Source organism: Giraffa tippelskirchi, chromosome 3 (genome assembly GCF_054371585.1).
Source record: "Giraffa tippelskirchi isolate mGirTip1 chromosome 3, T2T-mGirTip1v1.2.pri, whole genome shotgun sequence".
In the NCBI taxonomy this organism is placed as follows: domain Eukaryota; kingdom Metazoa; phylum Chordata; class Mammalia; order Artiodactyla; family Giraffidae; genus Giraffa; species Giraffa tippelskirchi.
Window position 1 is genome coordinate 33,487,107 of NC_137277.1, and position 26,119 is coordinate 33,513,225.

Sequence of the window (26,119 nt, forward strand, 5' to 3'; positions counted from 1 at the left end):
GTTGATCTGGAATTCAAATGCAACTAGACATCCTGTATACTATCTGGCAATCCTCCCTCCAGTACAGTTGCTAGGACTGCATCTGGGTGATCTGAATCACACACCACCTCAGACCCAGTTGCTATGGTCAGGAGAATGGGCTGTGCCAGCCAGCAGACAAGGGTCACCTGCCTGTCTCATGTCAGCCCTCCTAGTACATGTGCCCTGATGTTGGGAGACAGGGTCCCTCCCCAATAACTGGGATGCTGACCCTAGAAGCAGGGGGATGAACCCTGCACCAGCAAAAACAACAGATGTCCACACAATGGCCACGAATGTCCCGGCCAACACTGAGAATAGAAAACTCTGGGTGGTTGTACAGCACACAACAGTTTATAAGGCATTTGCCCACCACTCTTTCTTTCCTCCCATACCTCTGTTTGGCTGGCAGAGTGGGTACTGTGATCACTTCCTGTATTTCTTTGCAAGACCACTACAACAAAGTACCACAGACTGGGGAGGTGAAGCAACAAACACCTACTATCTGACTATAATTCTGGAGGCTGGGAGGGCAAGATTAGGGTGTCAGCAGGCCTGTTTTCTCCCGAGGCCACTCTCCTTGGTCTGCAGACGGCTGTCTTATCGCTATGTCCTTGGTATATGTCTGTGTATATATCTCTTCCTGGATACTGGTCATACTGGATAAGGGTTCACCCATGTGACCTCATTTGACCGTAATTTTCTCTTTAAAGACCCAATCTTCGAACCTTCCTGGAGTGCGCACAGCAAGCCCCCTTTGCAGTCCCTACACCAAGTAAGGGGACCAGGCAGCTAACAGATAATGTTTCTGAAATAAGCATTCTTTGAAAGGAATGAGACAGAGAAAGAAAGAAAGAAAAAGCCCTAAAAGAGTTTTAGGAGATTTAGCAAAAAGGAGAGGAGCACAGGAGTACACGCTCATGATTTGAAGGGATTAAGACTTTTTAGAACAGCAAAAATGATGAGGCCTATGGATGTGTAAATGAGCCCCACGAAGAACTAATCAGAAGGGTAAATTACAAAACAGAAAAAGGCCCATAAAACAAGCGAGGGGAGAACAGTGAGTATTTCAAGTGTCTTTAGTTCATAATAAATTCATGAGCAAAACGTGTGGAGATCTTGTTGGTTTTGGTGGTGGGAAAGAATTGTAAATATGTATAATATGTAAATACCTCTGATAATAAAAGCCCATGAAGATAAACGAGGCTGTCTTCAGAAAAGCTGTGAGCTGTATGAGATGCTAATATCACTGTCGTCACTCTAAGAAATTACCATAATGCTTACAGCGCTTTGAAAGTTTCCGAGCTTTGAAAAGAAATGCATAAACACTAACCAGAAGGCGCGCACTCACACGCATACACACACACTTTTTTTCCTCGTTCCTTCGTTCCTCTTTCCCTCCCTTCTAATTTCTTCTAATTTTTTTTAAATGTGAGGAAGACAGCCTTAGTGAAAACTGGTGTTGGAGTTGCATCTCTCTGGGTTCAAGTGCAAATTCCTGCCCCCACGGACCAGCTGTGAAATGCTGGGACGGCCACCAGGGCGCCCTGGGACTCACTCTCCGCGTCTGTGAAATGGGCAGACCCCCGCGCCTCCCCACGTTTGGGGAGGAGCGAATGGGAGCCCATAGGAAGGCCTGCTCGGCGCCCCTCCCGACCCGGCGCGCGCCGGCCAGTGGCCCCGGACCTTCCGCCGAGCGAGCGGGCAGGGCGGGAGGAGGGGCCGGAGGTGGACCGCACCGCCGGGTGGACCCACGCCCCGCCCGGCCCGGCCTGTCCCGGCCATTCCGCCCGACCATGGCGCCGGCGGCGGGGCGCGGGACGCGGGCCTTGTGGCGCGCCTGCAACTGGCTCATGGGCGCCTTCTTCGCGCTGGCGGCCTTTGTGCAGGTCAGCGCCCCGGGCCGGCAGGGGGCGGCGGGAGGGGAGCCCCGGGCTCTGACGCCAGGCCTGGTGCGGTGTAGACCGACCGATAGGCGGGGTCGCCGAAGTCGGCCCGGTACGGTGAGGGCGGGAGTTAGGGTTGATGCTTGGGGAACCCCCACCCCGTCTGGGCTAAGACACAGATGCGGTCACATGACCCCGTTTGCTCACTAGCTGGAAGGAGCTGGTTTGGCGCGTGTCTCTTTGCAGAGACCTTTCTAAAAAGGCAGCCCGGGGGAGAGGCTGCGCACAGCTCGGCGAGCAAGCAGAACAAAACCCCTCACAGCTAATTATACTTTCAAGTACGATCTGGGGCCACCTCGTGATAGCTTTCCTCATTTCTTGAGACTGGAGGGCCGTTTAAACGCCCATTCTGGGCTTGGCCCACACTTCGCAGAGCCTCTGTGCACTTCTTTACAAATAAGTATGGCTGTGTGTTCAAACCAGGTGCTGGGGTCAGCCAGAAACACCCCCTACACGCGCGCGCGCGCACACACACACACACAAACACCCCCTACACGCGCGCGCGCGCGCACACACACACACACACACACACACACAGCCAGAAGCACCCCCTACACACATACACACACACACCCCGTCAGCTAGACTGTCTTACTCCTATTTGTATCCTCCTGCTGGGCTTAGCAAATGGCTGACATGAATGAAGAGCAGACCAAATACTGGAATAGAACTGTGACAGTGTGGGGCTAATGCTGCTGTTCTCGCATTCCAGGTGAACGATCCTGATGCAGAACTGTGGATGGTGAGTATGGACTGCTCTCCCATACCTAAAAGAGCCAGGGAACTGAACAAAAGATGCAGTGTGTCTGTTTGCCTTCCTCCCTACTTCATGTACTTAAGAGCTTAGAAATCAAATCCTTAGTAAGCACCTTTTCCTAAAATATTAGGAGGGAAAGTGAAAGTGTTTGTTACACAAGCATATCTGACTCTTTGCGACCCTATAGACTGTAGGCCACCAGTCTGGGTTGGGTAGCCAGTGCCTTCTCCAGGGGATCTTCCTGACCCAGGAATCGAACCTGGATCTCCTGCATTGGAGGCAGATTCTTTACCATCTGAGCCACCAGGGAAATGTGAAAACATTAGGAGAAGAATCAAATTGAGAATTCAGAATCTTCCAGAGATACAGGGGCCTTTCAGCTGTATTCCCTTTGAATAAAACAGGCCAACTGAGAACACTTTTCTGAAGACAGAGTAGCCCTCTCAAGGTCACATGAACCAATCCTCATGAATTTCTACCCAGAAACTCCAACAAATGTTTGACCAGAAAATGGCAGGCTTAAGGTTTGTGGTTCTGCTAATTCAGTGAGTTATATCCACAAAAAGTAATTAAAGCCCATAAAACCTACAGTATACACTGAACTGATGCTCTGACTAAACCATTTAGAGGAGGGGGGATTTGTTCCATACATTTTCTGAAATATCTGGATTTTGTTTCTTTTAATAGAGGCACCTAAGACTATACAGTATCACTCATGAGATGATTTTAAGCTTTGGAATAATGTTGACTTTGTACAAGTAGCAACAAGTGAAAGCATTTGGAATGAGAGTACATATAATGTCACATATAAATATAACCACATTCTGATACTGTTATTGTCCAGAGTCTCATGCCCCTGCATCAAATCGAACTGCCTCTTCCTCAGCACTCTGGTCCATGTCCTTAGTTCCAAATGTTATTTCTCCTGCAGTTCCAACTATCCAGCTTAATGGTGAATTTCCAAAAGACTCCTAGATCTGTCCACCAGTACTTCACACTGGCTCCTCAAATACGCACAAGGTCCTTTTTAGTATCTTTCCTTCCAAAACCCACTCTTCCTCCTGACTCACCATTTCTGTTATCAGCAGAGTCATTCTGAGTCATCCTTGCTCAAAACCTCAGCCATCTCTAATATCTCTGTTTTCTTACCACTGTCTTTGAGGGCCCTTCAAAAAACAAAATGAAGAACAAAGAAATCCACCAAAAAGCATTGTAGGTCTAATTGCTTATCTGTACAGTATCTGTACATTTTACCCTTTACATCATGCTTGGATGATGGAATTTGAGCATCAACACCAGACCCCCACAGACATCCTTACTCACCTCCAGTTTAGCCGCCCACTGCCTCCCATGTGGACCCTTATGGATCCTTTCTAATTCTTTGAGCTGCCTCTAATCTCTTACATTCCTATAATTCTTCCCACATATTGCTTCCTGATTCAGAAACTTTCGTCATTTTCCAAGACGTCTAAGTTGTCCCTCCACAATATGGCCCTAACCTACCTTCCCAACTTGGTCTTGGAAGCCTAGTCCGCCTATAGTACTTCTGTGCCTTGCCCTGAGAATTCCTGTGTCAGACTCTGTTCAAGTGTCCAGGCCTATTCCAAATGCCATCTCACCACAAAATCTCTCCACCTCTTTCCTATAAGTTCCAAGCATCCTTCCTTTGAACCTTCACTGTAGCACTAACTCATTCTGCTTTGCATTAGAGTTGGCTCTGTATAAGCCAGCTCCCAGGGGTCAGGGGCCAGTTCCCTCTTCTTGTTTGGCAACCTAGCATAGAGCTTCTCTATGGCAGCCCTTCCCAAATTGACTCTTAGAGTGGAAGAATGAACACACAGGTGAACTGATACTAGGTTACTGGGTCCTGGGGGCTTGTACTGTACCTGACTGATGTCCATGTTCCCTACCATAAATTGCTCATGGAGTATACTTGTATCAGGATGCATACAGGAGCAAATAATAGAATATCTGACTAGCATCAGGTTATAAACATACAGACCATCTCATAAGAAGAAGTCCAGAGGCAGCTGCTTAATGGTCAACAGTGTCATCAAGGACCTGGGCTTGCTTTCTTGTTTCTCTGCCAATCCTCAATGGGTAGGTGATATATCCTCTCATGTTTATAAAATGGCTGCTGCAGCTCCAGACATCTCATCCCTAGACAAAAGCATCACAAGTAGGAAGAAACAAGCCAGGAGGAAAAACCAGTTTTCCTCCTGTGCTTTTTCTCCCTTTCATCAGGGAGCAAACGTTTCCCAAGAAGCTCCCCAGACAGGCTACTATCCAGTTAGTACATATTACCACTAATAAGGCTTATGGTCTAGGATCCATCCTGCTTGGTCAGTACCCATGCATATTGAGTGTTAACGGCTCTGTGTATCAGCTGGAACATGATGGCCCCTCACTGCTAAAAAAGGCTAAGAAAACAAATTGGATTTTCTAGTTTTTATAGTGGCAGGGAGACAGGGGAGAGCATTGTTAGAAATGACTGTCATGGCTCTCAGTGGCTATATGTTCAATTAAACTAAATACAGTAAATAAATATTACAATACCCTTTAGTTTAAAAAATACACCAACAAAAAGATAAAAGACCATTATATGTGGATTCTACTGAGTTCGTTACTGAGTGTTTATACTGTGCATTGTTTTTACTTATGTACTAAAAACAATTACTTTCAGTCTCTCTGCATGTAAAAAAAAAAAAATCCTTAATCTCGTTCAAAACAGAGATAAGCATTTAAATAAAGATTAACATGGCACAGCTACCATGGGAAACTATTACTTAAAGATTTGTCCTGTTCATGTGTTTACAATACACTGAAATAAGAAGATCTTGGACCCTTTAATCTATGAATCACAGATATCTGTTATACTTAAACGCACATTTAAAAATCTCTGCCAAACACTTCTTATGGAGAGCACAGTTAACTGTATTGTATGATGTGTATGTGTTTAATTTCTGTCTGTCTCTGTCTCTCCCTCGGTTGTTAAGTCATGTAGTTTTTTACTGGGGAGAACTAACTAACCCCTTACTGCTCTAAGTGTGGTCCTTGGAACAACAGCAGCAGTGTCCCCTGGGTGCTTATTAGAAAAGCAGAATCTTGGGCCCTACCCCAGACCTCTGGAATCAGATCTGCATTTTAATCAGACCTCCAGATAATTCATATGCACACTAATGTCTAGTCTAACCCTCAGCAGCATGGCTGTCCTTGCAAATGTCAGTACTGGCTGATATTCCAGTCATCACTGGGGACCCTTTGGGAGGGATGAACGTGGTCTGTAATACAGATACCATCTCTCCCCAGGGTCAAGACAGGTGTGTTTTCACAGTGACAGCAGATCACTTAAAATGTTGAGCCCTGACAATGTCCAGATAAACTAATGGTTTCTAACTCGGCATCACGATTGATGTGGCTCACAGCTACACTTCTGGGGAGGCCCCCATGCTTCTTACAAACCTCCCACCTCAGCTTGTCCTCTGCTCACGACACACAAGCAATAGGTTTTTCTAGAATCTGCCTGCTTGCTGTGAATGAGGCCTCTTCAGGGCCAGTCTTCGTAACTCCAAACCAAGTTATCAGTTTCAGAAATGAAGAACCTGATCTTATTGGGCACATGTGATCCATACACTGTTAGTAAACTTTATGTGGTCTCACTTGCAGAGATGGAGTATGGGGCTGGATGGTCCATGGTCTAGACCCAGCAGGGCCACGTAGCTAATTATGGCTGCTCGGGTCCTACTTTTCATAGAGCAATTTTTGAAAAGTAGGGGAAGGCCATTTAGGCATGGATGTCGCTTGGGAGAGATTAGGAGGTCACTGTATCTTGAGGTCAAAGCTCTGCTCACTGCTAGAGCTTGAAAATGAATAAGTCTTTCCTGGAAGAGCCTACGGTCTAGGAAGAAGGCAGATAAAATGACACCCTGACACAGTAAGTGCCATGATAGCAGAGGTTACCACTTCCTTGGTTGTTGCTAAAAAGCTGGAGGTAAATCATGGTGTGTGGGGCCACCACTGGTGTCATCTTTCTTTACTCCCTAAACATCTCTGAACATCTCCTGTATTGGGCATCCTTCTTACCCCTGTCATTTCCTCTCTTTCTGCTCACAGATTGTGTATACGATTCCTGCCACTCTGACCCTGCTTGTTGGACTTAACCCTCTTGTCACAGGTATGAACCTTGAATTCTCAATGGTGATAAGGAATATCAGATTTCCTTTTAATAACAAGAGTCTGTCTGCCCAACTCCCAGTAAAAAACTGGAGCCCTCCATGTCTTTCTTCTTCCTTCTGATCCTAAGAGGAGGCTAATTCCAATCTAGATCATTCCCTTCCATCTTCAGGAAAACTTGATGCAGACGTGCCACACTAAGACAGGCTTTATGCACTTGGATCCCGGCATCTCTGATGCTGATGTGGAACAGCAGTTAGGCCGTGTAGCCCGAGAGAGAAGGGCTTCAGTCACTGTGCTTATTTCTTAAGCCACTAAGCTAATGGAATATCAGCAACAATCAAACTGCTAACTTTGTCTCCATACTCAGTGGGAATCAATGTCTATTATGTATCTACTCTATACAAATCCTTCTCCCAATACCACTCTGGTTCATCATTTTCTGATTTTGAATTCATTCAAAATGAATGAACTGCTATGTATCAGATACCTATGTATCTGAATTGCTACTATTATATGCTAATGCTAAGTCGCTTCAGTCGTGTCCGACTCTGTGCGACCCCATGGACATGGACCCCACCAGGCTCCTCTGTCCACGGGGTTCTCCAGGCAAGAATACTGGAGTGGGTTGCTATTTCCTTCTCCATACTATTATATAGAAACTGTCTATAATGTCTGTAACAAATCTCTGGATTTCTCATTAATACATAATGCCCTTTCTAGTCTCCCTGTGTACCATCACAGTTAAAGTGAAAGTGAAGTTGTTCAGTCATGTCCGACTCTTTGTGACCCCATGGTATGTAGCCTGCCAGACTCCTCCATCCCTGGGATTCTCTAGGCAAGAATACTGGAGTGGGTTGCCATTTCCTTCAGGGGATCTTCCCAACCCAGGAATTGAACCTGGGTCTCCTGCATTGCAGATAGATTCTTTACCGTCTGAGCTACCAGGGAATCCATCACAGTAACTCCAGCAATTTCCTGCACACTTTTACATACGTTTCCTCCATCTAGACTGTAGGCCCCTTAAAAGCAGGATCATGTCTAACTCATGTACCCAGTGCTTGTTGAGTCAATGAATGGCTGTATAACACAAAGGCTTTATCGTGTGTTTGTTTCATAACCTACTCCTTGGACTCCTTACATATATATCCCAGGTGAGAATACATATAAAATATTCACTTAAAATAACTGGTTTGTATGGGCCACAGGTCACCAACCTCAGTCAGGGGCAAAACATAGCTGCTTCACCTTTTACGGCCCTAAAAATTCACTAAACCTTAGTTGGACAGTTTCATTCTATAAAAGTGTCTTATAGCAGAAAAAAAAATTTTTTTTACATTGTTTACTAACATTTTGTTGTTAGTGGAGAATATTAGTCCTGCAGGTTATTCTTCACTTTCTTTAAATCAGCTTCTACTAGTGGGGCTGGAAATTTCTCAGGGCCTTAAATAAAGACAAATGATTCCCACCTGGGTGGGGAAAATTCCCGTTGCCCAGATGTACGGGCTCCTTGTACAGGCCCCTAGAACTCTGTTTACATCTTTAAGGTGTATCCATTAGGGCTCCGTTAGTTGCAAGCAAGGAAAAACACTCAACTCAAATGGCCTATAAGCTGAAGCGAGATGTACTGGGATCCTTTACTGAAAAGGCTGGGGCGGTGCTGGCTTCAGGCGCTGGTGGCAGCTCAGAACTTACACTTCTCTGCAGTCTTCGTTGCACATCGGCTGCACTTCAGCCCTGGGCTCCACGTAGTGGCCCTGCCGCTCAAAGGTCACAGCTTCACCACGCTAGGTCCAGCAGAATCTAGAATCCACTTCCCTGATCGCTCCGCAAAAGCTCAGGATGGAGCTGGTGCTCCTGATTGGTTATCTGTTCATCCTGAGACAAATCACTGTCACCAAAGGGATGGAATACATTGACCTCGTTAGTGTCCAGTTGTCTGGGACACCAGGACTGAGAGTGTGGGAAGGGTGGGTCCCCAGAGAAAAGAAGGGTCGTCAGCATCCGAATGGGAGATTATGGACAACCAAAATAATAAATGTCCACTTAAGTTTATAAATATCGTTTTCACCTCTGTTTTAACCTTGTGATTTGAGGGCAGATCAAAACAACAACCAAAAAAACCCCCAGCCTTTTCTGTATGCTTTCCCTGAAGGCAGATTAAAAGCCAATACAAAGAAATCTTGTTTCTCTGGGGTGTGGTTCCATAATTAACAGCACCAGGATATTTGTTTTTAGGTAACTTTATTTGGAAGAGTGTGTCTGCAATACACATATTCCTGTGTGTCCTGTGGGCTATCAGCTTGGTATACAACCTCTTGCTTCATGAGAAACAGAACCTTTTGCATGAGGAGGAAGGCAGGTGAGTGAGTGGTGGTTTTTGCTCTTCGGAGTGGGTGGGAAGAACTGAGAAATCTGTGTCTTCACAACACCTTCTTATCTGTGGTGATTTAACTCCCCCAATACCTCGAGGGGCAGGGAAGATGTCTCCTTTACAAGCTAAAGAAACTGAGGCAGTGATGGAGCTGGAGCCAGGATTTAAATGCTACACATCACCTTATATTACCATCAAGCAGTTGGACCTTGGCCCCCCTTGTGACAAGCAATGATGCCAGAGTAATGTTCAGTCCAGTCTAATGAGGTGAAAACTCCCGTCAGCACTCGGGTTCAGTCCTGGTACAAGCCAAACTCTTTACTTACAAGTGTGATCGGCCTCCTCAGAGGGGGACCTCTGCCAGCCGTGCCCTTGTACGTCTCCTATCCTCTGCACTCTCTGTCACCATCACTGGCTCTTGTTTTATCACCTCTTCCTCTGCTTCCCCCCACCCTTGACTCCCTGGCCTCACAAAGAGCCCCGTTCCTTTCCTTTCTGTCCCACTGCTAACATCTGCCACCACCAAGATCGAGAGTCCTGTAGGTTAAGTCCCACTGGTTTTGTGCTGCTGTTACAGGCCCTAATCTTTGGAAACTAGATCCGGTTGGGGATGGGAATGCAGACCAGATGGTTTGACTCAACCCCCACCTACTTGAAGCCCACGAGATTCAGTGAAATCAAAGAAGGGCTTCCAAGTGGTACTTGGCCAAATACGATTATTTTCTACTCTGTGTAGAAGATACGACCTTTTAACAAATATTCCTGGAAGCATATACCCACCCCCAAATAATTAGACTGACTCATTCAACAAATCATTCCTCTCCTCTAAGACATAACCTGATCTCCTACAATGTGTACTTGAATTACTGATTTGAGCTCAACCTGCCTAACACTGACCCCTCTAAAACAATATGAAGAGAGTGCCTGATCAAATCTGGGATTATCTTCTTAACTGTAGTATTCTTCCCCATGACATGAAGTAAGTGATTTATCTGTGTTTTTGTTTTTGTTGTTTCTCTGTTCATCTATAAATTGGGAAACAATCATGAAGTTCATATCTGCCTCATAAGATGAAATTTATTTTCATAGAGGGCTTTAAAGGGTCTGACAAAAGTAATTTATGAGTCATGGCCAGACTTGAAAGTATTTTGTAGATGCTTGTATCTTAGAGCAAGTCATCAGACAATCAGCAGAATCACGTGTCATTGTAGATGCTCTGTATCTTGGAGGAAGTCATCAGACAATCAGCAGAATCAAGTGTCAGGGAGAAAATGGAATGATATGCATCTCACTTACAGCCTCTTCAAAAAAAATGAAATCTCTGCTATTTTGTAGGGAGCTGTTTGGTCTCGTGATCATCACAGCATGGCTGGGCCTGTGCCACAGCTCTTCAAAGTAAGTTTTCGACCCATCAGTTAAAATCAGATGTGCTCAAGTAGGTGAATGAGAATGTTGACACAAATGTAAATAGGAATCTTTTGAGAGAAATCTTCCCTTTTTGTAAGGGAAGCTAACAATAGTTGGCTCAGTGTTTCATGATCACTCATACTTTTGTGACTACCACAATACACAGTTTTTGGTCATCGCAGGGAGTTGCCAGTCTAAGAGGGTGTCCTTCAGGGAGAAAGTGATCTCAAAAGGAAGCTTGGAGATTGAGGAAAAGTGAGTAGCAAATAAAATATAAAACTGGAGGTATATATATGTGAATATTAACTTTGTAAAACAGTAATAGAAAAAGAAAAATACATGACAACTGAGCATGTAAGTTGGAAGGGAAAAAAATGGAGCTAAAGCGGTCTGGGGTCCTTGAATTATCTGGGAAGGGTAAAAGTACTATCAGACTTTGATAAGTCAAGGATTCACATGGTAATAATCTAAGAGAAAACCTTAGATTATTAGAAAAATAATCTAAAAAAAATCTTAGAAAAATAATCTAAGAGGTAACCACTAAGAGAAAAGGAGTACAGAAAGCAGGAAAGGAGAAGAGAAAAACACAGGGAACAGATGGGGAAACAGGAAGCAGATGTTAAGATAGAGAATTACATTCAAATATATGAGAAATTACATTAAATGTAAATATACCAATAAAGATTCAAAGATTTTCAAAATGGATAAAAAGATTAAAAACCCAACCAAACACTGCTTACAAAAGAGAACTCTTAAATACACAGAATCAGAAAGATTGAAAGTCAAAAGATGGAAAAATCACAGTATACAAACACCAACCAAATGAAAGCCTGTATAAACATTTTAATTTTAAAAAGTAGACTTTAAAATCAGCATTAGAGTAGAGGACTTTTTTTTGGTAATGAAAATATTTTTGTTTTTTTATTTTGAAATATCCAAACATATTCAAAAGTAGAGAGACGAATATAATGAATCAGATGTACTCATCACCCATTTTCAACATTTATTATATATCCAATCTTGTATCATGTATCACTGTCCTGATTATTTTGAAATAAATTTCAAACATCATATTGTTTTATGTTTTATATATTTCAGTATGTATCTCTAAGAGGTAAGCACTTAAAAAATAACCACTCGACTACCATCACACACACAAAAATAAAACAGTAATTATTCAGTATTGAGTTGTCCAGCCAATGTTTACTTTTCCACAGCTGTATGATAAATGCTTGTCCCTCTGTGCTCCGTATTTCCTATAAACTGGTGGTAAGATCACAGGCTTAGGCACAGGCTGGTCATCCTTGTTGTCTTCTTTCCCTTCTCCTCTTCTTATCATCGTCATCACCACCATCACCACCACCACCAAGCAAGACCACTTCATGGATGGTGGTATGTACTTCCATCATAATGTACATCACACCTAGCTGTTTTTCTGTAATGTTAGTATAAAATCTTGATGACCATTGCCTAAATCCACTAATTCATTTGAGTTGCAGAATGCTGATACTCTATCATTTCTTGGATATTATCTGGAAAACTTCTAAAACTTCTACTTACCAATTCTTTGACTACTCAGATACAAATCATAAGAGGAAAAGGACTTGATTCTCTTAATTGCCCAGTTTTCAGGATGAGTTTTTCTTGCCTGGGCATCTTCCAAAAGTGACCAGTGAGTTTTGTTTATTTGACAGTACCATTATAAAGTCATAGATCTCAACATACTTCGTGTTTTTTCAGTCCATGGCAGTTGCTTAAACTGTTTCATCTTTGATCAGTGGCACTTATTCACGTTGGCTCCAGAATTCTGTTTATCATGATCCTAGTACACTTTTGTTTTTTTTGGTCTTAGTAACTTTTGATTGCTTCTTTGCTTTCTGATATGACAAAATGTTGCAAGCTAAGGTGTACATTTTATGCCCCAGACCTGGAATCAACCATTTTCCCCAAAAGCCTTCATTACTTTTGGTAGCTAATAGTATTTATAGAGGTCACATTCTGGGTATAAATTGTGCTCACTGCTACTGGGTTGAGTTCATTCTTTTTAGTGGTTAGAACTAGGAAATTCACATATATGTACATATGTATGTGTGTGTATATACATACACATGTGTATTATGTGTCAAATGTATATGCATACATATGTATGAGTATATAAAATATATATAAAGTATATATATTTTTACATATATATAGTTAAAGATAAAATCCCTTATGAGTTCATGTTGATCCTAGAATTCAAATTCAGGAACACAGGTTTCCATTTAAACTTATCAGCAGTCTTAAATCTGTATTTCCTTTTAATCATGTCAAAAAATCTCTACTCTCAGAGACCGCAACATAACTCATCTGACTTATCCCACAATACAAACAAATTCTCAGAATAACAATATAATTACGGAAAATAGGTACTTTGTGTTGTTGTCATTAGGGAATATCTCTTTAAGGGATGCACATTCAAATTACCTGGAATAGTTACTCTGTATGCTAATCCCACCAAGTGAATACAGTTTATTTCATTTTACTTTAAATTTTTAGGGATACTTTATTTAAAATATATTTTGTTTTATAATTATGTAAAATATCTATATGGTTCTACATATAGATCTACAAAACAGAGGACATTCAAAGGGCTCTAACTTCTCTATCCCCCAACCCTAATTCCCCCCTTTCTCTACAGGTAAAACTGTTTTCTACTTTGTGGTTTATCTTTCCATGCTTTCTTAATGGAGCAAATACATGCATTCATTGGTACTCCTGCTTGTCTTAGATACAGTGGTAGCACATTATACACAACTGTATTCTTCATTTTACCCTTACTACATCCTGGAGATCATTCTGTGATATATAAAAACTTTCCTTATTTTGATATGTCCACTGTATATGCATCCACCCCTCTACTGTTCAGACTGTATCCAATCGCTTGATATTAAAAACAGTACCAACACAGTGTATTGTCAAATTTCTGAAGTTTTACTAATTGGATAGTTGAGAAATGGGTAGTAGCTTTCACTTGCATTTCTCTTATCAGGAGCAAAGGTGAGCATATTTTCATATGATTAAGAGCCATTTGCATTTCTTTTTCTATACATGTTGGTTCACCTCTTAGAGATGTAGATTTAACCAGTTTCTAAGGCAGTTGGTCTTCTCTACTTTTAGAAGCTCTTTACATACTAGGGCTATTAACTCTCTGTGATATAAGATGAACATTCTTTTTTGCTTTTATTGTCCTTTTACTTTATTCATGCAAAGTATGCTTTGCCATGAAAAAATACTTTAATGTATCCAAATTGATCAATCCATTCCCTTACTGCATCTGGATCTGCAGTCACAGGCAGGAAAACTTTCCGTCCTCTCAGGTTTTAAGTAACTTACCGAAGTTTTCTCCTAATACATGTATGGTTTCATTTTTACATTTAAATCTTTGACCTGTTTAGATTTTATCCTAGTATATGGCAAAAAGAATGGATGCAATATTATCTTTTTCCCCTTTGGCTCTCTGGTGATCTCAACACCACTTATTAATAAAAAGCATACATATATAATTAACATAGCCTCGAAATAGATAAAATAAATACTGACAAGCCAAAAAAGAAAAACTGAAAAATTAACAATCATTTTGGGAGACTTTAATACACTTTTTCAGTTACTAACAGAACAAGAAGATCTAAAAAAATCAATAAAGATACAGAAGACTAGCTACACAATAAAAAACTTGACCTAATGGACATGTATAGAACACTAGCACCAAGAAGGGCAGAATTCACATTCTTTTCAAGTAAACATTGAATATTTACAAAAAGACTTCATGTTGAGCATGAAATAAGTCCCAACAAATTTCAAAGAACTGTAATATGGAGTATGTTCTCTGACCACAGTGCAATTAAGCTAAAAATCATTAACAAAAATAATAATTATATAACCACTGTATGTTCAGAAATCAGGAGGAAGAAGTAACAATGAAAATTAGAAAATATGTTGAACTAAATGATAAAGAGAATACTACATATTAAAATTTGTGGGCTAAAAAGCATGCTTATGGGGTAATTTATAGCCTTAAATACATGTATTAGAAAAAAAAAAAAGCTGAAAAATCAATAAGCTAAGCTTCCAAGAAGTTAAGAATTCTCTAGTTAAAGAAGGAAAATAACAGTAAAATAAGCCCAAAGAAATAATAAGAAAATAAACACAAAAGCAGAAACCAATGAAATAAAAAAATCAACATTTCATTCTCTGAAATGATTAATAATATTGATAAACCCTGGCAAGACTAAAAGGGTAAAAATAATTAGAGTGAGAGCAAGGAAAGGAAGGCACAAAACACCAATAATCAAGAATGAAAAAGGAAGTTATTACCCATGTAACAGATACTGCAAAAATCATAAGAGGATATTATTAACAACTTTTTCCCAATAAATATGAAAATGTAGATGAAGTGCACAAATTCACTGAAAAATACAATTTGTCAGAATGGACAGAGGAAGAAATACTCAGAATGGTCTCATAACTGTTAAGGAAATTGAGTAGATAACTTTTCCTAAAAGGAAACTCTAAATGGCATAACTGCAGAATTCTACCTAATATTTAAAGAAGAAATAATGCCAACCTTCAACAAACTCTTTCAGAGAACAGAAAAAGAGGGAATATTTTCCAGTTTATTTGTTCAGGGCAGAATAATCTGGATACCAAAACTTGACAAGAATGTTACTCCTATCACCCAAAAAAAGGAAAGAAAAAAATTATACAGCAATCTCATTCATGACCACAGACAGAAAAACCCTAAACAAGTTAGCAAATCAAGTCCTGCAATTCATGACCCAGCCACCAAGTTGGGTTTTTTTCTAGGAATACAGTGAGTTTAACATTTGAAAACCAACCAATGTTTTTCATCAGATTAAAAGAATGCAAAAATAAACTATCTATACAAAAAGAACATTTGATAAAATCCAACAGCCACTTATATTGGAGTGGGTTGCCATTTCCTTCTCCAGGGGATCTTCTGGACCCAGGGATCAAACTCGTGTCTCCTGCATTGCAGGCACTGAGCTCCCTGATAAAGGGTAGCTATACCAAAGCACAACCCTTAACTGTAAGCCGCTGAATACTTCCTCTGAGAACAGGAGTGAGAAGTGGCCACTGCTGCCACTTCTCACCACCGTTCTAGCTCTCGTCCTTGCCAGTGCAATGAGGCAAGAAAAAGAAAGAAAAGGCCCAAAGATTGGAAGGAAAAAATTAAATTTTCCTTATTCACAGATGACATTAATTGCATATGTAGAAAATTTTTTAAAAATCTAAAAAGTTCTTCAAATAGGTGAGTTTGGCATGATTGATGGATACTATGTCAATTTACTAAAATCTTATTTTTAACCAGCAATAACAGAAAATGATCAAAATAAAATTACCATTTATAATATCAAAATATCAACACCTCAGGACTACATATAGCAGAGATATACAAAATCCCTACAAGCAAAACTATAAAAACTATAAAACATTATGGGAGAAATTAAAGATCTCAATATTAAAATAAAAAACACCTAAATAATGATTCTTTGGCAGTATACAATAAACCCATACTGGCAAAAGGATAAATGAATGAAACAAAAGAGTCTAGAAACAGTTCCATGTACACATTTGACTTAGAACAATGGTAGCACTCTGGGGTAATCTTTTCAATAAACAGTGATGGATCAATTGAATATTGATACAGAAAAAAGAGAAACAACCCCTACAACTTTCATAAAAATCGATTCTAGGTAGATTACAGATCTAATGTAAAAATCAAAACGATGAAACTTTTAGAAAAGATAATTTAGTATCTTTAAAACCTTGAGGAGGAAAAGTTTTCCTCAACAGGACACTAAAATAATTAGGTGAGGATCCATTTTAACACTGCTTAATCAATGACCTCAGTTCCTCACAACACATTATTAAGTGAGTGGGAAAAGCTATGTAGAATACATATGAAAAAAAACAACAAGGATTTGCAGTAGGAACATATAAAGAACTACAAGAATTATATTTCAATTTAAAAAATTAAAACACTGTACAAAAATGCAGTGATGTTTTATTAAATTCAGTCTTCATATTTGTCACCAAACCAAATTGTAATTTTTATTGGATTTTTGTTTCTAATCATTTTTCTTTGTCTATAGGGCTCCAGGTGGTGGACGAATTCAGCTGGCCATTGCTACCACAGTCGCTCTTCTCCCGTTTATCTCCTGGGTCTACATATATATAAACAAGGAGATGCGCTCCTCCTGGCCAGCTCACTGCAAGACGGTGATTTAAATGAGGAATCTTGCTCCTAAAGTGAGAGCTCTCGATTTTTTATAAACATGGTTGTAACAAGCTGACTTCCTAGGAATTTATTTCAGTTGAGTTACCATTAAGAGATGAATTTTTAAAAAAAAATCCTAAGAACTTTGTATACCTGCCTACAACACAGGACTGGATGGGACTAGTAAGAGAAGGGTCTGACATTCTATCATAGTGTAGTAGGAAAGTTATGAAAGATGAATTCCAACCCTGCTTCATCACTATCCATGTGACTTGGACAAATATATAAATCTACTTTAATTCTTTGGAATTAAATAATTCCAAAGATAATTGAAATTATCTTTTGGATAATTCTTTATCTATAAAATAAATACCAGCCCGCCTACTTATTTATATAATTGTGAAGATTAAAGTAGATAATATGAGACCATTCAAAACATAAAGTCCTCTGCACAGGGTAACAGAGGGAAGCGGGGTTTGGATAATGATAGATAGGTGTTTAGGAGAGGGCTATGCCCTTGAACTAACATTGTTAAGACTGAACTGGTACCATGAATTAAATGAGGTGCCGTGAATTAAATGAGGACTTCGGGTGGACCAAGTGAACAACTATGTCTTAGAGAGAAAGGAAAGTTAGTTAGAATAAAGGAATTTGGGACCAATAAGAAGCAGATAGGGAATATTAATTACCATGTAATTGAAAATTAAGACCAAAATCTATACACATATCCTTAACGAATGTCAAAAGTAGCTCTGGAGAGATCATTTCAGAGCTGCACCATCTGGCGACCACAAGCCACATGCTGTATTGAGCACTTGAAATGTACTGAAGAAGTTTTAATTTTTTAATTTACAAACATCAATTATGAGGAAACTGATAACATGTATTTGGAACACTTGGTTTAAGCTTGAAATATGTGAATCTACTTCTTCAACTAAATTTTGTACCTAAATACAGACCAAGTTTTTCCATTGAAAAGTTATTGTCCAAATGGATGGATTATAAGCATAAAACACACACATTTTAAACTTAGTATAAAAAGAATGTAAAATATTTTTATATTGATTACATGTTGAAATAACATTAGATGTATTGGAATAAACAAAATTATATTATAAAAATTAATTTTATGTTTGTGTACTTTTTAAAATGTGACTGCTGAAATATTTCAAATTACCAAGGTGGCTCACAGGTTGTTTCTGTTGGTCAGTGCTGTTTTAAAGCATCTGGATGCAACTCTTTTAGTTGATGGTATCAAACTCTGTAGTTTGATGATATGCTGGCATCAAACTCTGTAGTGAAGAGTTTCCTGAGATTCAGGAAATATTTGACTCAAAAAGTATTAGCACCAACTATATGTCAGGAGAGTGAAAATGAGTCTGGCAGTTTGTCTCCTTATGTAAAGGATTCAGTGTTCTACTGTACATTTATGGTGCATATTTATGGTTTTTGTATATATAACTTTATTAGTCAAGAAATGAAGAAACAGACTTATTTTCAAATTCCATAAGGACCTACCCAGCCCCCAAGCGATGCTTGACACACGTGCAGAGAGTACATCATAGCCAAGTCTGTAAAGTGAATAGAGGGCCTCAAACGTAACCGGATCCCAATTCTTATGAATGTTACCTTACATCACAATATGTACTTCCCAGATGTGATTAAGGATCTTGAGATGAGGATTGTCTGGGTGAGCCCTCAATGCCATCACTGTTACAAGAGGGAGGCAAAGGGAGACCTGACCACACATAAGAGGAGAAAGGCACGAGACAACAAAGCAGCCAGAGACTGGAAAAAGCTGTGAGGCTGTCTCTGCAGAGGATGGGGCCATGAGCCAAGGACAGCAAGCCACGCAGCTAGAAACTGGAAATGGCCAGGAAACAGTGTCCCCCAGAGTCCCTGGCCCTGACAACATGGTGGTCTCAGCTCAGTGAAGATGTTTTCAGACTTATGACCTCTGGAGCTGTCAGAGAACACACACACACTGTTTATGCCACCGAGTTTGGGGAAATTTGTCACAGCAGCCAGTGGAAACGCATATGCTGTACTCTACAGTGCCTTGGTACTCAGCAGGCACACTACGCTGACTAGCACTGGCTTTTGTCATCCCCTTTTTTAGGCCCTGAATCAAACTTTCTCTACACTTGAACAGTCCTCATTTGCCACTGAGTAAATGTTTTTGCAAATAACCCTCAGAATATATGACAACTCAGTTAAACACGCCCCACTTGTCTATGAAGGGAGTCAGGGGTAAATTCATTTACCTACTACAGTCTCACACAGCACCGGCTGGGGGCCCAGACAGGCAGGATGGCAGGCACAGTTGCACTGGCGCTCAGTCCTGCTTTGGCTGGAATCACAGGAGGTATGCGAGGAGACCACACATCTACCTGTGTGAGCGGAGGTGCCATTCGTTCACCTGTGAGGCAATTGGTGATCTTTTTGGCTTATAAAATAGGAGCATAAACCTATAAAAGTACAACTATGATGGGTACTACGAGCAAAAAGTGTCCACAGCTCATTCACACAGCTGGGTAAACGGAAAAAGTTTACCTGGGCTTATTTTACTTTTTTATTGTGAATTTTAAGTTACATGGCTAACACAGTGAATGAATACATTCTCCTTGTAAAAAGTAAAAAACATCTCAGGTAAGGCTAAATAGTGTCTGTTTTGAGGACTATATCCACCTTCCCACCTCAGTCTCCTCCCTGGTCTATTCACACTGCTTTCATTCCTCTTCTTTCCAATTTTCAGCATGGGATATATTACCCAAAAATGACACTTCAGAGTATCTTATGAGCTAACACACACCGAAGCCATTTATGGCTATTTGTTACGCAAATAGAATCCTAAATAATGAGACTGAGGCTTGGGGAATGGGGGGCAAACAAAACCACAATGCCAAGTCAGTCTCTTTCTATAAAAGTCAACAAATAAAATCAGACAAAAAGTGGAAGGAAGGCTTATTCCTTCCTGTAATTCATAATTCTGTCTGGAACTCTGCCCCTCCCTTCCAGCATCATTTTGTCAGGATAGACATGAACGGTGCCAAAGGCCTGGCTGTCCGGAGCTGTTTCAATAACCCCTTCTATGTTGACATGGTGCACACCGTAAGGGTCCTCAGAGTAGCCACCATCGTGAGTGTGGCCGGCGAAGAAGCACACCACACACTTGTGAGACCAAATGACTGCCAGGGCTTCTCTGTAATTCCAGGCCAGGCACACACTGTCAGAGGCCTCGGGGTAAATGGGAAGATGGCCTGTTTAAGAGAAGAAGAGTTATGAACCAATCAAGAAATACCTCTTTCACAAAAAATAGGCTAACAACGAGTACTCGGGAAAAAGAAAATGTGTACTGCCACTTATCCTGGACTGAGAGCAGAGAGAATCAACATACGCAAAAAACTAGGTACTCTACAGCCACGTCTCTGGAGCATAAAGAAAGGGAAGACGGTTCATACCCAAGGGGAGAGCAGCTGCTGTACAGGCAGAAATCCGAGATCTACGGCCTCAGGGTCTCAAGCACAAACACCAGGGGAGACGGAGGGCGACCTGGGCAGGGCGGTCAGCAAAGGCAGCCACCGGTCAGGCAGATGCCATGCTGGAAGCCAGTCTCGTCGACTATCCCACGTGTATATGAGTGTTACACACACAGAACGAGCTACTCATAAGTAACAGAACAGTCTAGGGAGGCACACGTGGATTATATGTCGTTCGTATAAATACTTGATGTTTTATAAAGAACTGATTTGTGCCACTTTAAACACTTCCAGGAGGTCAAGCCTGGTCACAGCCATTTTACATGAAAAAACTAAGCTAGAGCAGGGAACAGTCACACTAGCTTCCCCAGGAGACAGAGGCAGAACTTCAAATTCCTGACGCCAAGACACGTGTGAGGCCACATCACGTAGCAGGTGCGGTTTCATGCCCAAATATGGGTGCTATAGCTCATTGGTCTTTACTTCTTCCCAGTAAATCACTTTTCTTTTTTCTCTGTTACCGTTTATTTTTATTCTGAAATTTTATTCTGAATATTTTTATTCTGCGTAAAAACTATTAGTTTATTAAAAAAAAACTAGGAGGCGGTAACAGAGGGTTAGCACACAGACACACACAGACACACACACACACCATCACCACCACCGCTCTTCAAGCTGTGATAAGGGCTGAGGGTCCGAGAAGGCCACGTGACTTTCTAGACCCAATGTTATGCTGGATGCATCTGTCAAGTCCCAGTGGTGTCTGACACAATCAGCTGTTCCCTTCTCCTTGAAACACTTGGCTCCAGAACACCGCCATCCCCCTACTCTTCTCCCAACCTTGACAGCTTCTGATACTCACCCTCCTTTACTGCATTCTCACTTCTCTGCATCCTATCTGGGCTGCCCGAATGCTTGGTCCTCGGGATACACTACACTATCTACACCTAATAGCATAGTGATCTCCTAGTAATTTACGATTTTAAACATCAGCTCTATTCTTTCAACTTCCACATTTAGATATCCAGCCCAAACTTCGATTCCAAGTTTCTGACAAGTATGTCCACAATACTTACTCAATCTCTCTCCTGGTGTCTAAGAGGCATCTGACACTTGAAAAGTATTTTCAAACCTGAACTCCTGAATTCTTCACCCAAAACCCCTCCTACTGCTGTGTTCCATATCTCAGCTAATAGCAATTCCATCCTTCCAACTGAATGGCCAAAACTTGATTAGGCCAAATATCACTGAGTAGCCAAAATGAAAGTGAAGAAACAAAATAAAATGTCTATTAGCCATTTTAAACTTTGCTAAAGAAAACCCAAGGCACTCAGTTATTACAGGTTTGTTTACCTGGCCTCTGAGCTGAGAGCAAAATGGAAGAAACCTATCAGAAGCTAAGCAGACAGGTGCACTGAGAGAAGTGCAAAGACGCGAGCAGAATACAGAGGGAGAGATGACAAAGGGGGCTGTCTCAGGAGCTGTACGCCGTGAGCTACGTGGTTCAGTCTCTTTGGGTTCAGAGATCAGAGTATTCAGTACAGGTACATTTTCTACATTCAGTACAGGTAAAATTAACAGGTACATTTTGGCAGCAAAAACCAAGAAGCAGAGACAAGAAGTATCCCATTCTGGAGACCACTTATTACAGAGCCAAACAGTGTCACATCAGGGCTATCACCCCTGAGGGCACCTTATTTAATTTTATTTAATTTTCCAAGCCTTGAATGACATTTGATATTCTAGAGACACTTTATTCTGAATAAAATTTAAGAATAAAACACCATCTCGTGCACCATCTTATCACGTCAGGGAAAGAGAAGTAAAAACTGATTTACAGAAATATATTTTTTGGCTGTCCCACGCAGTTTGCAGGATTTTAGGTTCGTAGCAGCAGCAGTTCCTCAACCAGGGGTTGTAGAATCCAGGCCTCAGTAGTGAAAAGCGCTAAAAGTCCTAACCACTGGACCACCGGGAATTCCCTGGATATAATTTTATATTATCAACTATCTGAATAGCCTGTCACTTTCAAAAGGACTTCGTGTTCATAGTTTCATTTGATACAACATAAGAAAACTGCAGTGTGTACATTGAGCATTTGTCCAGAGTCACACAGGTCACAGAAACAAGAGCCAGGAGGGCATGCCATCCCCCTGCCCCTCAGTCCAGTCTTCAGGCCATGTCAGTTTTAAACAGGAGAACTAATCTCAGCCCCCACACCATGTACACCAGACATACTGCAAACCCAAATTCAGTTCATGTGTGTGCGTGTGTGTGTGTGCATAAGCACCCACAAACATCTACATCTGAGTGTACTTTAAGCACCTCCCAATTCCTATCTCTGACGGCAGTATGCCATGAAAAATGACTCTAAATGAAAACAACACACTTATTTCCTTGCAACCACATGGAGGATTTAGTTACAGCCCTGCCAGACGGTCCTCTCACACTTGTCTCCTGGACTCCAGCTTTGCTTTCAGTGGGCAGCAGAGGCCACTGCACCCACCAGTAGGACTCCTGAGGCTGAGATGTGGGCCGGGGCCTGACTGGATTTTTCACTTACGCACATTGCTACACAAATTGATCCCACTTGGGGAAATTCTACTTTGAAACCTAAAAGGCCAAATCACAATCTCTAATATGTTTTTCTCCTTTTCATCTTACAATTCTTAAACATTAATTTTATATTCAGATTGTTTCTCAACAAAGAGTTTTAAACTAAGCTTTTATTTTATAAAAAAGAGACATCTCAATATTAAATATTATTAGTATGCTTTAACTAAACCCATTCTCTAAAATGCTAGTGTAACGGAATCATTTAAATACTTACTCACAATCACCACCTTTTCTTGGTTTCTGTCCGAGAATGTAAGAACTTCGTTCAGCCAGTTCAGCTGTTCTTGGCTAAATCCACCATTAAACTGGACAAACTGGGGCTCACGAAGTCCTGAAACGAATCCAGTCATTTACACTCGTCAAATGTCAACGCTTCTCTCACTCGGGCACCCAAACTCAGCTGCCATGGGGGAGACTCGTGCTTTTTTCTTCAGGAATACTCGGCAGCAGTTGACTTAAAATAGGAACTAAAAGAATTCAGAGCAAAGTAAATCACGCTGTGTCTTACTCCTGATCTCAATACTCCTCTGCTTACTTCCCTTGCTCCCTGTTACACTGAATACCAAATAGACTGTTTTCATGTCCACTGAGTCACTCTAAAGTCACTTTCACCCCCAGACCCTTGTGCGTTCTTCACTAACAAGCTCTTACTCTGCTTTGCATCTCTGCGTTTGTTTTTGTCTTGAACACTGTGCTCCACCCACTCTTCCCAAGGACGATGACTCCTTTTCACTCAGGTTTTAGCTGAAATGCTTTTCTCCTTAGAGAGGCTATTTCTGGCCAACTAACTACAATGGTACCTCCAGTCCTTTTCTGTAATATTACACTCTATGTTCTTGGTGGCGTTTATCACTTCTCTTTCATTTATTATCTGTCCTGCACACTTTCTTCTCTTGCTTCCACAAAAAAGTGGTGCCGTCAGTACTGCCTACAGCTCTGAATAGGTGCCCTAGTGAAAGTGCCCGGCCAGAATATTAGGCCCTCAGATATCTGCTACATAAATGAATCTTGAACCAACTGCCACCACTCCGTGTGCCATGAGGCGAGTGAGAAATCCTGACCCTGAACAACAGGACAGTATACTTTTACCTTAATCGTCCATCTTCCTGCTGAATAAAAGGTAGCTGAAGAATTTAAAGACAATGTATTAGATTCTCAGCTCAAAGGAATAATTCACCTTGAGGACTATTCAGTTCCGTATTTGGGTTGTGCTCCCTCAGTATCTTCAGACACTGCTGGTATTTTGGAGAAGACTGATCCACACCCAAGACACTCATGTCATAAGCATCGAGTAAAATGAAGCGGAATTTAGGGAATGGTACAAAATGATACGCATAATAATCCTCCGAGGGCACAGTCTCAGGATGGTGGGCAATCTGGTCTTCCAGAAACTTTGTGTTAAGTTTGGAGTTTGTTAAATAGTCTCTGCTGAAGTTATAGAATTCGTGGTTTCCCCATGTGTGATGAACAGGGACTTTCAGCATTTGGAATGTGTTCATGACGCGCTCCAGTGACTTTTCTGATGCTTTGTACTGCGCATTGTATCCGTCGATGATGTCTCCAAGCTGAAGTACACAACGGGGCATGCTGCTTTCTTGATTCCAGTGTTCGATAGCACCCTTTAAGTGAAGAAGACTGTGTCTGTAGTACCTCCGTCTGTTTCCCTGGAAATTATAGCCATCTTCCAAATCAGCATATTGAATATCGGCTATCACTCCGAAGGAGAAGAGAAGTTCTGAGCTCTCACTGAGGGGTTCAGGTTCGGGCTTATAATCCATAACCTCCAAATAGCTTTCTAAATAAAGAAGATGAAAAAGGTAACTATGTTATAAATGTCTTAATTTCCTACTGGACTGAAGAAAATGGTAACATTAATATTAAACTTAATAGTCAATCCAATAGGTAGCTAGGTAGAGAAAAGTGCATGGGCTTTAAGGTCTGATGGTTTAAGTCCAAATTATCAAATCTTCAAAATGGTTCTGCTTCCTCACCTGTAAAATAGATAACCTCTATTCTGCAAAAGAGCAGCAATTAACAAAAGGGTATTAACATATTAACGAAAAGGCATTCTAGTTCCTGTGAAGTCAAATTCAAGTCTGTGAAATTTTTAATAAATATACACTAATTTTAAACACACACACATGCCCTTCTTCCACAGACATCAAATAATTCTTTTTTTCTTAATTTCAGAATTTTTATTTTGATTTTAGGTTCATTTTAGATTTACAAAAGAGTTGCAAAGATAGTGCAGAGTTCCCACACATTCTTCTCCTAGATTCCCCTAATGTTAATGTCTTATATAATCAGAATATACTTTTCAAAACTAAGAAATTAACACTGGTATTAAACTATTAACTACTACAAACTTAATTTGGATTTGACCAGTTTTCCACTAATGGCCTTTTTCTTTTTTTTATCTTTCCACTTTTGCTTTTATTTTTTTTTAATTAGTTTATTTATCTACTTTTTAACTTTACAATATTGTATTTGTTTTGCCATACATTGACATGAACCCACCATGGGTGTACATGTTTTCCCCTTCCAGAACCCCCCTCCCACCTCCCTCCCCATCCCATCCAGGTGCACCAGCCCCGAGCGTCCTGTATCATGCATCAAACCTGGACTAGCGATTCATTTCACATATGATAATGTACATGTTTCAATGCCATTCTCCCATATCATCCCGCCCTCGCCCTCTCCCACAGAGTCCATAATACTGTTCTATTTATCTGTGTCTCTTTTGATGTCTTGCATACAGGGTTATCTTTACCAATTAACTAAATACCATATATATGTGCTAGTATACTGTATCGGTGTTTTTCTTTCTGGCTTACTTCACTCTGTATAATAGGCTCCAGTTTCATCCACCTCATTAGAACTGATTCGAATGTATTCTTTTTAATGGCTGAGTACAAATAATTCTATCAAAAGCTCAGGACACCTATGTTCAGTCAGAAACTGTTTCAGAAGTTACTATTTTAGTTAACACTGTAAATTTAATATGAGGAAGTTGTATAAAAATGCTTTAGTAAACAAACACAGGAACAAGCTATTAGAAGAATCACTCTA

The 26,119-nt window shown here is 40.8% G+C and overlaps 2 protein-coding genes across 6 annotated transcripts in view; one reads left to right on the top strand and one right to left on the bottom strand.

The window, feature by feature from the left end:
- ADPRM (ADP-ribose/CDP-alcohol diphosphatase, manganese dependent) overlaps positions 1 to 26,119 on the bottom strand; it is a 136,370-nt gene that overhangs the window by 108,671 nt on the left and 1,580 nt on the right. For 2 of the 3 annotated variants that reach the window (XM_081578320.1, XM_081578322.1), the window contains exons 2-4: positions 24,228 to 24,845; positions 23,265 to 23,381; positions 14,286 to 20,215 (exon numbers count right to left, since the gene is read on the bottom strand). In XM_081578320.1, the coding sequence (XP_081434446.1) occupies positions 19,920 to 20,215; positions 23,265 to 23,381; positions 24,228 to 24,828 (1,014 nt within the window). In that variant the 5' untranslated portion in view covers positions 24,829 to 24,845 and the 3' untranslated portion in view covers positions 14,286 to 19,919. Of the gene's footprint in view, positions 1 to 14,285; positions 20,216 to 23,264; positions 23,382 to 24,227; positions 24,846 to 26,119 lie in introns of those variants that run through there. The other variant, XR_014079120.1, reaches the window with a different exon arrangement.
- On the top strand, positions 1,629 to 18,076 carry TMEM220 (transmembrane protein 220). Of its 3 annotated transcripts, XM_081578327.1 has the most exons (6): positions 1,629 to 1,907; positions 2,677 to 2,706; positions 6,835 to 6,895; positions 9,133 to 9,256; positions 10,604 to 10,663; positions 16,831 to 18,076. In XM_081578327.1, exons 1-6 carry the CDS (start codon positions 1,635 to 1,637, stop codon positions 16,964 to 16,966), a joined length of 684 nt encoding a protein of 227 aa, XP_081434453.1. In that variant the 5' UTR covers positions 1,629 to 1,634; the 3' UTR covers positions 16,967 to 18,076. The 3 variants fall into 3 exon arrangements, with proteins under 3 accessions (XP_081434453.1, XP_081434454.1, XP_081434456.1); XM_081578328.1 differs by lacking the exon at positions 2,677 to 2,706 and having other exon boundaries at positions 1,753 to 1,907; XM_081578330.1 differs by lacking the exons at positions 2,677 to 2,706; positions 10,604 to 10,663 and having other exon boundaries at positions 1,753 to 1,907.